Raw genomic sequence first — 14,026 nt, forward strand, 5'->3', positions numbered from 1 at the left:
AATACTGTTAAAAGCGACGCTGAACCCAACTCACTCTCACTCACTCACTCACTAACTCAGCACATAAAACTCCTTTTAATCCTTCAGAATGTCACAGTTGTCAGTCAGTATTGTATATATCATGGGAACCAATGTCCAAACTCGACCATGAGAAGATTTGATGCGTCTGATCATCAAATGTGATTCAACACCACTGCTCTCAAAACTCCTGTGCCAACTGATCCTTGTTTTAAGGGCGATCTAGTCGTGCTTTAATTTGACGGTCAATGTGATCCTCCAAGAGATCTATAGGTGATAAATCTGGTGGTTGTGCTGGCCAAGGCAAAATGTTGTATGGTGCCTTGTGTTGTCTTGTTGAAACAGAGTCGATAGGCCGTCACATAGCTGGAACATTATTCGGCGTCCAACAACAAACACTATTTTGATGTAAGACTATTTATTTGCGTTTGCTTCAGATCAGAAGACTGTTTAGATAAACCATGCAAATAAGTTAAGAAAGGTGAGCTAAAAATTGTATAAAAGGCTCCAGTGAAAACAAAATGAAATGTAAGCGAAACCATACAATAGCTCAATTGAATAAAACAAACATAAAATTTTGAGATTGCAATCCTCGATTGACGAAACATGTGATGTCGGGATAAAATGTTAAAGTTTGAAGATAAAATATATAAAGTGAGAATTTTTTTTACATAATTATGAGACATCTCTGCGAAAAGCAGAATCCAATGTACGATTCCGACTACAGCGTAAGCATGATTCATGCATCACTAATAAATAGTGATGAAACTAGGCACCGTGTCGCACCGGTGGCATCACCTGTACAAAGGCACCGGGAAAAACCCACGGGAACATATGGTACAAGTCAAAGCAAGGAACCGCATCAAGCATTCTCAAGCGTCAAATTTGGAAATGTCCTCCACATGTCTACCATAAAACGGTTTGACAACTTTACAAAAGCAATAAATGTTGAAACCTTTCTGAAGATAAAGAGTCGTATGATGCTATTCACATTTTTGGTAGAAGCAACATGTTCGACTGTATCTCAATAATTGACTAAAGTAGACACCAAAGACCTGTGCTGCTGGAGTATTGATCGACATTGTTGTCTTTTGGAACACTGAAGTCATCTTTCTTGTCATACAGTCTTGTAAAAAGATGTCACTCTGAATCGTTACACTAAATATGATACAGTGCAGTCTCACTGGTCTCCCTTATTTCTAGTGGGTAAATCAGTGGAAGGGAATTTGCTGTTTGACCATTATTGAACGATATCAGATCATCGATATCCTGAAGTTTAAGTTTAACTTCTTGACTAAATTCACTTGTTTTCATTTCGCCCATCCGAGGAGAACTTCTGGTTCGTATGCATAAAGAAACAGATCAGCATGCGGTGGGAAGATTACTGTCCATGGGGAAGCCTAACTCAGACCTAAATGTTTTATCCCAAAACTTTACATAGATGTTATCAATGAGGAAGTTCACATATTTGTTTCTGCTGCCATTCGCTTTCAGTTTTGACAAGAGATCCCGAACCTTGGACGACAGAGATGTAAGAGGGAAATCTTAGGTGTGTCGTGTTTGATAGTGGAGTACAAAGTTGAGGATACTCTATACTTCTGCTGAATCCGGAATCTATCATATGAGTTAGTTCTTGTTATCTTCCATTAGAAGATACATGATGACTACACGTAACTCAGGCAGTACTAAAGGTCTCTCCATTCATCATTGACGTCATCATCGTATGACAAAAGCTTTCGAACTCCAGCAAGTTGGGGTGCACTGTGAGCTGGATCTGGTTACTGCACGTGGAGACTGATGGCAGCCGCCAGGTGTCACTGTAGTTAAACACAATGCTGGGTCGGGGCGTGAACCCGCCGTCTGGCTCTCTACTACATCCGGTCACAAACGTCAGCAGTCTGCCTGGAGTCATCCTCCGTGCGAACTCGGTCTGGTTGCGGGTCAAACGTCGGCTCTCCCGGAGGACGTCACACAAGCGGCCCTCTAGAGAAAAAACGTAATGTACTAAACAAGATCGTGGCATGCAACTAAAAACTTTCATGACAAGAATTAAACTATCAATACTATATACGTAAATGTCGTTATGTAATATACATATGTTAACATACACTACCGCTTTACATTACTTACCTCTTTTTTGACGGCACCAAAACGGTAGATTCGCGATTTTACCACTTTAATATTCTGCAAACTTTCCACTTTCACAATTCCGTAAAGTTATCATTTTTCATATTTCCGCAAACATACCGATTATATAATTCCGCCAACTTACCGCTTTTATAATTTCACCAAGTCGCCACCTTTATAATTCCGCAAACATAGCACTTCTATCACTCTACATACGTACCGCTCTTATAATTCCGCAAACTTATCCCTTTGGAATTCCGCAAAGTTACCACTTTCATAATTCCGCAAAGCTACCACTTTCATAATTTCGCAAAGCGACGGCGATACGTTCGCAGTTCAGTTATCGCTGAACAGGTATGTTATGGAGCAGTAGATTGTACCTTAAACCCCTCAACGATTAAAACTGTTCAGACTATACATGGAATTTCGTTTTCGTTATCTACCTACATTGTACATTTTTCTGAAATTCTGACAATGACAATGTGTTGGTATTGTAATATTTTTTTTAGTTTACCGTATGAAATGACAGGTAATATGTCATCATATAGACTCAGCCTTTGGTAAAAGAGATACAAACGAAATGGATTGGGCTAATATTCCCCGTATAACAAACCACGAGTGGTGAAATAATCATGGAATCGTCCAAATTGATTAGTTTTGTTAAGGAATTATTTTCTTTCACAATCAGCATAGTCATACATCCTATTGAAAGATGTATTCCTGTAATTTGTTATCAACGTAAGTACAAGCCAAATGGAATATTGTTTTCATTAATGCCGCTGAATGGCGGTAACTGCTTTTTGGGTGGGGGTTACGCTCAAGAGTTAACTTTTCAGATTTCCGTGGATATCATGTCAAATGTTAAAATTCGGGACATCGTATACTCAATAGCACCCATAAATTAAACAAAACATATATAGTGTTGTTCGACATTGAAAACACAAATGTTGTTCCTTCTTTTTGTATTAATCGTTCTTCTGAAGTAAACTGAGTGTGAAGAAGAAATGTGGACGTTCTGGAATGACGTCATCAACCAACAGATGACGTCATACACTTCCGTGACCGCACCGTTAGTAATAATAATCAACTAATTTCAACATTTTTCAGTGAAGTATTGATTCAGTTAAAAATATTATAAATGCAATGTAAATCTTACCCTGCCGAATGCTACGTTGTCGCGGGGATGTGATACTCAAAAAGACTAGCCTTGGAATAACTCACTAGCTGTGAATAGTACAGATATCCTATCATAACATTCCAACAAAGATATGCAGTCAAGTTTTTTATAATTAACATTTTAATGCCTTGGATCATTCGGCTAAATTTACATCGGCACCGAGAGAACAAACACGTTACTTACTTGAAGTAAGTGAAATTCGGCGATCTGATTTCATCCCAATATTAAAGCATTCACTAATTTGTCCCAAAACGTAATTCAAACATTGGTTCTTGGATATCCATCCAAGTCAGCTATACCCTTACCTTCAGCTGCCTGCAGGAATCGGTGCAGGTTGTTAAAGATCGTCTGTTCGTCTCCATGGTAACTGGGGACTGGTTTAAACAGATCCATCACCCTTTCGGAAGTGACTTCAACGTTCGATCTATACTCCAGCAAATCTCGCAACTTGTGTCTTCTAATGAGGTCTAATATCTGACAATCAATAAAAAATATAGTAATAGACTGTTAGTATGTCACAAGTGAGTGGAAATGCTTCTATTGCTCTTTTAGCAATATGGAAGCCATATCACACCAGGGCTCGGGAATAACAAACAATGGTGTATCCGTCGAACCCGGGTGTTCGGAGTAACGGGCGAATGCTTAAACCACTCGACCAACCTAATATCTTCAGGAGATGACAAGAGCAAACAAATACAAAAAGAAGTCTTTGCCATTTGAATGCCCTGTCAGAAATAATTCGACGGAGCCAGGTGGAATGATTGCATCTTTTACTCATCGTTGTACAGATTTACAGTTCAACATATCAATACGCGCTCCACAGAGTGACTTCCGCCGGAAGTACTTCCGCTTTAAGCGTGTAACATAGTCCTATGACAATGCCATACCTGTATGTTAAAGATCACTCGAGGTGCAGCCAGTAACGGCCTCTTTACCAATATGATATACAGTTGTGGCATGAAGAAGACATGTAGGGTACTCACCCCGCAGTGACGCAGGCCTTGAATAAGCTGGTCTATCATTGGTTTGCTCTGTAGTATGACAAAGTGGTGGACACACCCATTGAGAAACTCATCCCTATTGGCCATAGTGACATAAGAGGGGATGCCATCTAAGTCGTCTCTCCAGTCACACTCCTGTAGCGCTTCCTCCAGCTCCGTCGCGTCTCGAGCATCCGACACCTGTAACGAAGAGAAGAATACAATACTAGGGACCAACTACTGTATATTCTTGGAGAGTACTAGGATAATTTTTTTTAATAAACTGTTCCAGAAAATATTTGAGAAAAATAATTTTGCCTCGGATGTCGCCTCGGATGTTGGCTGTATTCGCCTCTTCTTTTCAGAGATAAAAATGTTTGAACTGAAGCAATGGCTGAAAATATATCTGTAACAAAACGCCTCTTAAGACAAGGGTATTTGGGGCCACTTCTATCCGCGAATTCCGACGGAGTAAGTATTTCTCAGTTACATGTCCTTAACAGTCATCACATGACAACATGTAGTGATCTTACTATCGTCATCATTTAACTGAAATTAGTTTCTATATATGTATAGATATACTACTTGACTGTCAAACAGTTGGGAATATTATAGACAAAGATAGCACTATTAGTAACTTCATACCTTTGTCAAAGATTCTCTCTTACGTCTGTTCGGCACATAATCGACAGATGGCGACTGATCGATATCCAATATTGCATCAACAACGGGAGGGGCAAATATGGCGGGGGATTGTCCGCCTTGAGCAATTATAGTGGCCAGCATGACACCCATGACCCGGAAGTGATTCTTCCAATATGCAGATATGTGGGGTCGAATCAGAAATCCTTGGTTTTCGTCCCCTGTTTGAATGAATATATTATATCGAAATAAGTAAGATATAGTCATAGATTTATATATTCCTTACAATGCATGTGCGTATTCAAAAATATGTGTCTGCAAGTGAGTATGATTTTACACCGCTTTCAGTAAGATGTCAGCATTATCACGTCGAAGGACAAAAGAAATCGATTTGAGTTTTTAACCCATCGAAACAAAGTTGACACCTTACATGTCAGATTATACTAATACTAGAGAAAGTACTAACGGGGGACACGGGAGTGAGGCTCCGCAAGTTGTGTGGTAGAAACTTATGGTCAGCTAAGACCTGAATGGCTTGGGTCTTTCCTATCACATCAAGCTGACAAAAGATATAACTGCAAAACTGCAAAAAGCGGCGTTAACCCCAACCCACTCATTACTAACCGGGGGCACGGGTGGCCCAGTCGTCTAAGGCGCCGCAATTCGTTGTGCAGAGTTGCGTCCCTTGTGCACGCCAGAAACCTATGATTGTGGGTTCGAATCCCGGTTCGCCCCGATTATGTTTCTAGGTTTGTCAGCACCATACCCGTGCTCGTGGGTTTCACCGAAGTGGTAAATGTCTGAGACCTGCATCACTTCGGGCTTTCCTCCCACATTAAGCTGACACGCCGTGATATAACTGAAATACTGCTCAAAGCGGCGTTCAACCCAACTCACTCACTCACTCATTACTGACCGTGCAGCATCTTGCTATCGGAGACGATGGACTGCAACAGCAGCCGTAGATACTCTGGCCTTTGTCTCCCTGTGTCGACGCCTTCCTCACGCCTGTCCTCGGAATCAGTGAAAACCACCTACCACAAGAACCCAGTTGTCAGTGCTACAGTATAGTTTTACGTTGGCCTTAGCAAATACCAGTAATGAGACAGCAAGAACAACAGAAGGGCTTCACGCATTGTACATATATATGTTGGGAATTGAACCCGGGCCTTCGAGGTGACACGCGCATGCATTAACACCAAGGCAACCCCACCTCGCTCCTAACCATACAATAAATGTGCTATGGTATTTCACATTGCAGTCACACACTTACTATACAATCCTAATTTGGATATGTAAAGTATTTCTGGACCAGGACAATCTGTTCATACCATCAACTGTTTAGCCGTGTTCGATACAGCAACATCCTTGAAGAAGGCCATGCTGCTGCGCCAGACGGAGTCCCTGTTGACCGAAATTTGGCAAGCTCCAAGCTCCATACATCCACTCCGATGCTCCCGTACAATGTTGCGCATTGAAACAGTAGATGCTGCATTTGTGTCAGATTCATCTCTGTTGATAAAAAAATGTTAATATCGTGTAATCAAGAAAGCAGACATAGAGGATATTGGATTGGTCGTGTCAAAATATAAGATTAATGATCAAAGTATTCTATTCTTACTCACTGATCTTCGCGATCTTTCTCTGAAAACCAGTTTTAATGAGGCGGTGTGAAGAATAGCTTCGGCAAAACGTGTAATTTAACTCAAGAAAGACGCTCTATCCACTAGATCTGGCGGTGGACCTGTCTGGCTTGAATGTATGGGAGCACACAAGATTCATATCACACATGACAACCTAATTCTTAAAGATTTTGTCATTTTGCTTTTGTATTTTACAGGTTTACATGTCTACAAGTTTCCAAATCAAGTTTTCGCGTGTTTGCAATTCAAGTCAATTAAGGTTAGCTCCAATTATCTTATTATTACTGGTGTGGTCCCTTGGGGAACGTTTTGTATCCTACATTCACGTTAATCTGGTCCCTTTGTAGTTCTATGTTTCTGTAGATGGGGAGAAACTGTGTCAGTTATTGTGGGAGGAAACCCCAAAGTGATGCAGGTCTCAGTCGTTTACCACTTCGGTGATACCCACGAGCACGAAAATGGTGCTGACTTACCTAGAAACATAATTAGGGATTCAAACCCACGATCATGGGTTTCTGGCGTGCACAAGGGACGCAACTCTGTATAGCGAATTGCGCAGCCTTAGACGAGTGTAAGATATTTGGATATTTAAAAGTGGAGGCATTACATGGTTAAACATAAACTTACTGTTACCTTTGAGACGCGTACGATATACGACCATATACGTGATGGTGACGTTGCTGATGACTCCGTTGTCTACTGGGGAGTTGTGGTTGTGGAGGAGACGTTTCATCTGGATAATGACTTCGACTCTGTGGCTGAGTAGGGTGTGGTTGGTGATGAGAATTCCCGCGGCCCTGGAGCACCGTCTGAATGGACGGGTAGAGAAGGGTGATCAGATGTTGTGATTTGATAAGTTTATGAAAGTGCGACCACAATCAGGACATCTTGGCATAATGTCTGATGAACTGAAAGTAAACATGTATGCTGAAAGGTTTTGAACTCATGTTTGTATTACATTATGCACTAACGAGAAAAAAATAAGATATGTTTGTACAGTCCGTACACATGGCCATCTTCACTGATCGTTGACAAAAAACGTCTTTATGACGTCATAGCATGAATGTATCCAAGCAACCATAAGGTCCCTTTTCTACTGGTGGATCACAAACATGTTTGGAATTATGGCCGTATCGGATTTACCCAGATGAATCCCTTGAAGTAGGTTAGAGAAACATGATATTTCACGAGACTTGTGGAATATCCTATTTATCATATGCTTTTTGTGTAGTTGTCTACCGAAGATTAAACCTTTTCATTACAAATGTAAAACCTTGAAACGTAATTCTACACGCTACAAGTATAAACAAAATTGCTCTTTGCGAAACGAACAGTTTCGATTGACGAGTTGAATGAAAAATTTACAGTTTATAACGAAACATTTTCAAGAGAATAACAAACGACAAGAAGTGATATTACCCCATGTATGACCATCTGTCATTATTTTGCCTTGTCAACGTGGAACTAACGTTAAAGGGACGTCAACAGTTTCTGTACGGGCTTACGGAAAGGGAGACAATTAGGGGGAAGTAACTCTTGTATGACAATAGTTCAGTGAAAGTGTTATGTTCATTGCAGTGAAATTTCAAGTGTTAACTTCACTGCAATGAAAATATCACTTGTTTCACCTTCAGGAAAACTCAGTCTTTCACACTGACGTATATAATAAATTTTTGTACAGTCAGCACACATGGCGATCTTTACTGATGTAAGTTGACTTCAAACGTCTTTGTGACATCCTTGCACAATTGTATCCCAGCAACCATTAGGTCCTTTTTTTCCTGGTGGGTCACAAATAGTTTTTGGAACTAGGGTCGCATCGGAGTTACCCAGATGAACCCCTTGAAATAGTTCAAATTACAAGTTTCTAGTACACAGTAACACGGGTAAAAACTTTAGGACCTCAAAAGGATCTCACTCTGCACACAATTCGGCTACGTTGAATGTACGTGCGTGGACTTTTTCTTCTCATCTTGACACATTTTGTACCTGTAGGAATTAGTACTACCTCGTCAGATTACTGTAGACACATTTTGTACCTGTAGGAATTAGAACTACCTCATACAGATCACTGTAGACACATAATGTACCTGTAGGAATTAGTACTACCTCGAACAGATCACTGTAGACACATTTTGTACCTGTAGGAAATAGTACTACCTCATACAGATCACTGTAGATACATAATGTACCTGTAGGAATTAGTACTACCTCGAACAGATCACTGTAGACACATTGTGTACCTGTAGGAAATAGTGCTACCTCATACAGATCACTGTAGACACATTATGTACCTGTAGGAATTAGTACTACCTCGAACACATCACTGTAGACACATTTTGTACCTGTAGGAAATAGTACTACCTCGTACAGATCACTGTATACCCATTGCGTACCTGTAGGAATTAGTACTACCTCGTACAGATCACTGTAGACACATTGTGTACCTGTAGGAATTAGTACTACCTCGCACAGATCACTGTAGACACATAATGTACCTGTAGGAATTAGTACTACCTCGTACAGATCACTGTAGACACATAATGTACCTGTAGGAATTAGTACTACCTCGTACAGATCACTGTAAACACATAATGTACCTGTAGGAATTAGTACTACCTCGTACAGATCACTGGAGGCACATAATGTACCTGTAAGAATTAGTTCTACCTCGTACAGATCACTTAAGACTCATTGTGTACCTGTAGGAATTAGAACTACCTCGTACAGATCACTGTAGACACATAATGTACCTGTAGGAATAAGTACTACCTCGTACAGATCACTGAAGACTCATTGTGTACCTGTAGGAATTAGAACTACCTTGTACAGATCACTGTAGACACATAATTTACCTGTAGGAATTAGAACTAACTCGTACAGATCACTTAAGACTCATTGTGTACCTGTAGGAATTAGAACTACCTCGTACAGATCACTGTAGACACATAATGTACCTGTAGGAATTAGAACTACCTCGTACAGACCAGTGAAGACTCATTGTGTACCTGTAGGAATTAGTTCTACCTCGTACATATCACTGTAGACACATAATGTACCTGTAGGAATAAGTACTACCTCGTACAGATCACTGTAAACACATAATGTACCTGTAGGAATTAGTACTACCTCGTACAGATCACTGTAGACTCATTGTGTACCTGTAGTAATTAGAACTACTTCGTACAGATCACTGTAGACACATAATGTACCTGTAGGAATTAGAACTACCTCGTACAGATCACTGAAGACTCATTGTGTACCTGTAGGAATTAGAACTACCTCGTACAGATCACTGTAGACACATAATTTATCTGTAGGAATTAGAACTAACTCGTACAGATCACTTAAGACTCATTGTGTACCTATAGGAATTAGAACTACCTCGTACAGATCAGTGAAGACTCATTGTGTACCTGTAGGACTAAGTACTACCTCGTTCAGATCACTGTAGATACATAATGTACCTGTAGGAATTAGTACTACCTCGTACAGATCACTGTAGACACATTATGTACCTGTAGGAATTAGCACTACCTCGTACAGATCACTGTAGACACATTGTGTACCTGTAGGAATTAGTACTACCTCGTTCAGATCACTGTAGATACATAATGTACCTGTAGGAATTAGTACTACCTTGTACAGATCACTCTAGACACATTATGTACCTGTAGGAATTAGTACTACCTCGTACAGATCACTGTAGACACATAATGTACCTGTAGGAATTAGAACTACCTCGTACAGATCACTGTAGACACATAATGTACCTGTAGGAATTAGTACTACCTTGTACAGATCACTGTAGACACATTATGTACCTGTAGAAATTTTTACTACCTCGTACAGATCACTGTAGACACATTATGTACCTGTAGGAATTAGTACTGCCTCGTACAGATCACTGAAGACACATAATTTACCTGTAGGAATTAGAACTAACTCGTACAGATCACTTAAGACTCATTGTGTACCTGTAGGAATTAGAACTACCTCGTACAGATCACTGTAGACACATAATGTACCTGTAGGAATTAGAACTACCTCGTACAGACCAGTGAAGACTCATTGTGTACCTGTAGGAATTAGTTCTACCTCGTACATATCACTGTAGACACATAATGTACCTGTAGGAATAAGTACTACCTCGTACAGATCACTGTAAACACATAATGTACCTGTAGGATTAGTACTACCTCGTACAGATCACTGTAGACTCATTGTGTACCTGTAGTAATTAGAACTACTTCGTACAGATCACTGTAGACACATAATGTACCTGTAGGAATTAGAACTACCTCGTACAGATCACTGAAGACTCATTGTGTACCTGTAGGAATTAGAACTACCTCGTACAGATCACTGTAGACACATAATTTATCTGTAGGAATTAGAACTAACTCGTACAGATCACTTAAGACTCATTGTGTACCTATAGGAATTAGAACTACCTCGTACAGATCAGTGAAGACTCATTGTGTACCTGTAGGAATAAGTACTAATTCGTTCAGATCACTGTAGATACATAATATACCTGTAGGAATTAGTACTACCTCGTACAGATCACTGTAGACACATTATGTACCTGTAGGAATTAGCACTACCTCGTACAGATCACTGTAGACACATTGTGTACCTGTAGGAATTAGTACTACCTCGTTCAGATCACTGTAGATACATAATGTATCTGTAGGAATTAGTACTACCTTGTACAGATCACTGTAGACACATTATGTACCTGTAGGAATTAGTACTACCTCGTACAGATCACTGTAGACACATTATGTACCTGTAGGAATTAGTACTGCCTCGTACAGATCACTGAAGACTCATTGTGTACCTGTAGTAATTAGAACTACTTCGTACAGATCACTGTAGACACATAATGTACCTGTAGGAATTAGAACTACCTCGTACAGATCTCTGAAGACTCATTGTGTACCTGTAGGAATTAGAACTACCTCGTACAGATCACTGTAGACACATAATTTACCTGTAGGAATTAGAACTACCTCGTACAGATCACTGTAGACACATTATGTACCTGTAGGAATTAGTACTACCTCGTACAGATCACTGAAGACTCATTGTGTACCTGTAGGAATTAGAACTACCTCGTACAGATCACTGTAGACACATAATGTACCTGTAGGAATTAGAACTACCTCGTACAGATCACTGTAGACACATAATGTACCTGTAGGAATTAGTACTACCTTGTACAGATCTATGTAGACACATTATGTACCTGTAGAAATTTTTACTACCTCGTACAGATCACTGTAGACACATTATGTACCTGTAGGAATTAGTACTGCCTCGTATGGCGCTCAAGACACAACGGGAACCTCCAGGGACGAGTACTGCTAGTATTCTGTATCCGTATGCCACTGTGACACAACGGGGACCTCCAGGAAAGAGTACTGCTTGGTATACCGTTCCTTGTTGCCGTATATCGCTGTAGACACAACACGTCCACGTTTAGCACACAATGACAACTTGTCTACAGCGTTCCACTGGTAACAAAACGAAATACCATGACTACAGCAAACATTATAGGTGACGTGATCAAACTTTGGAGCCTGTTCCAGGAAAAGAAAAAGAAAGAAGCTAGAGCTTTTCCTGGAAAGATATTTGAAATATTGATGTAATGACAGGCACGGTATAATGTATGGAATTGATTTTGGTATGGGTTTTGAATTGCAACACTGAAAATCAATTCTACTCATCTCGCTCTGAAAACAAACCATGTGCTGTGCCGACCTGAAACAAAAGAGTGAATTGAATTGACAGCTTGTGAACAGCTAGAGCGTCACGTTCTGTTCTCGCGCCCAGTTATATAAAGCTCCATACATGATGGGTTTATCGTGGTGTTCAAATACTGGTTAAATTTGCCTTAATATTATAATGTAAACGGCCGATTCGGTTAGGTGAACTAAATATTTTAGACATTCACACATCAAAATTGTTGTAGAATGTATTTCTCAACATTCGAATTTGAAAATTGTTGTGTGCTTTAACAACCTCTGGAATATGAGACGACAACTTATGTTTTGAGCCATGACATATTTTCCTTTGGATCCTACAAGTGGCAACAAATAATCAAAGTACTTTGCCAACATCAATTAAAAACAAGTTTCTGGGTCTCTTTCTCCTCCTCTTCTCCTTCTCCTCTAATAACACAATAGCCATGAAGAAAAGGGCTTTCTACGGCCACTTGCCATCTTCAGTGACGCAGTCCACAAGAAAGAAAACGTTAAAACATGGCAAAGGAAATATTTCTGAAGAAATCGGTGCTAATGCTGTGAAAGGTATTTTTAGGTATTTTATGCATGATAAATTCTTTAGTGGTATATTTTAAATTGTTCTAAATTGTTCATGGTTGTCTTGTTATATGAACAACAATTTGAATGACGAGAATATTTTACATTAGAATATTCAACACTGAATCACATTATGTATGGCCTCATTTTCCCATATCAGAGAAAAGTCAAATGAATAAATAATTTGGTGAGTTAATAATGAACTTGCCGAATCTTAATAAATGAATCTTCTGCTGTGGCTCATTCTCAAGTTATTAGAACTATGTGTACATTTAACAGGACCAACAGATAAGAAGGATGAATTTATTTACACTGCCAAAAATGACAGCAATCCTGGCCAATGTGAAATCAAACCACAAGGGATAGGACCCTGCGCCCTGCACCCTGCACCCTGCGCCCTGCGCCCTGCGCCCTGCACCCTGCACCCTGCGCCCTGCGCCCTGCGCCCTGCACCCTGCACCCTGCGCCCTGCATCCTGTCCGGGGACCACAAGCGTCATCCCTCCTTTGTTCCATGGTTCTATGGTCAGCCATTGGCGCACCAGCTCTCTTCAAGTACACGCGCGTTTCGGTCTAATCCCTTCCAAATCACTACTCGAGTTTAAGGCTACTGCATTTCAGCTAGTACCTTCCAGGGTTATACTTCCGGCGGTAGTCGTCAAGCCTGCGGTGGTAGCTGCCACAATGGTTTACTGATTGTGCCAGACAAGGATAGTTTACTTTTGGCCAGCAACGGTAGTTGCCAACTATGCTATCTAGGGTCTGGCAACAGTTGCTGCTTTTGGCAGCATAGTAGTTGCCATGGCAATGGTAGCTTTCCGCGTAACTACAACTAAGCACCTGCACACTCTCGGCCATTTAATGGACGCTGCATCACTTTGGGCTTTCCTCCCACATTAAACTGACACACTGTGATATGGCTGGAATACTGTTAAAAGCGGCGCTAAACCCAACTCACTCACTCACTCACTCACTCAGCACATAAAACTCCTTTTAATCCATCTGAATTTCACAGTTGTCAGTCAGTATTGTGTATACCACGGGAACCAATGTCCCAACTCGACCATGAGAAGATTTGATGCGTCTGATCATCAAATGTGATTCAACACCACTC

The 14,026-nt window shown here is 40.4% G+C and overlaps 1 protein-coding gene across 1 annotated transcript; it reads right to left on the reverse strand.

Moving 5' to 3' along the window:
• Positions 1-1,577: 1,577 nt before the first annotated feature.
• On the reverse strand, positions 1,578-7,429 carry LOC139478422 (G2/M phase-specific E3 ubiquitin-protein ligase-like; the record flags this gene model as incomplete). The annotated part of the gene is made up of 7 exons (XM_071260877.1): positions 1,578-2,001; positions 3,628-3,796; positions 4,306-4,503; positions 4,948-5,165; positions 5,861-5,978; positions 6,276-6,456; positions 7,221-7,429. Coding segments are annotated over 7 exons (1,401 nt in total), but the record flags the coding sequence as incomplete, so codon positions are not given.
• Positions 7,430-14,026: the final 6,597 nt, after the last annotated feature.

Source organism: Haliotis cracherodii, unplaced genomic scaffold (assembly GCF_022045235.1).
Source record: "Haliotis cracherodii isolate W230 unplaced genomic scaffold, xgHalCrac1.p SCAF_4, whole genome shotgun sequence".
In the NCBI taxonomy this organism is placed as follows: Eukaryota; Metazoa; Mollusca; class Gastropoda; order Lepetellida; family Haliotidae; genus Haliotis; species Haliotis cracherodii.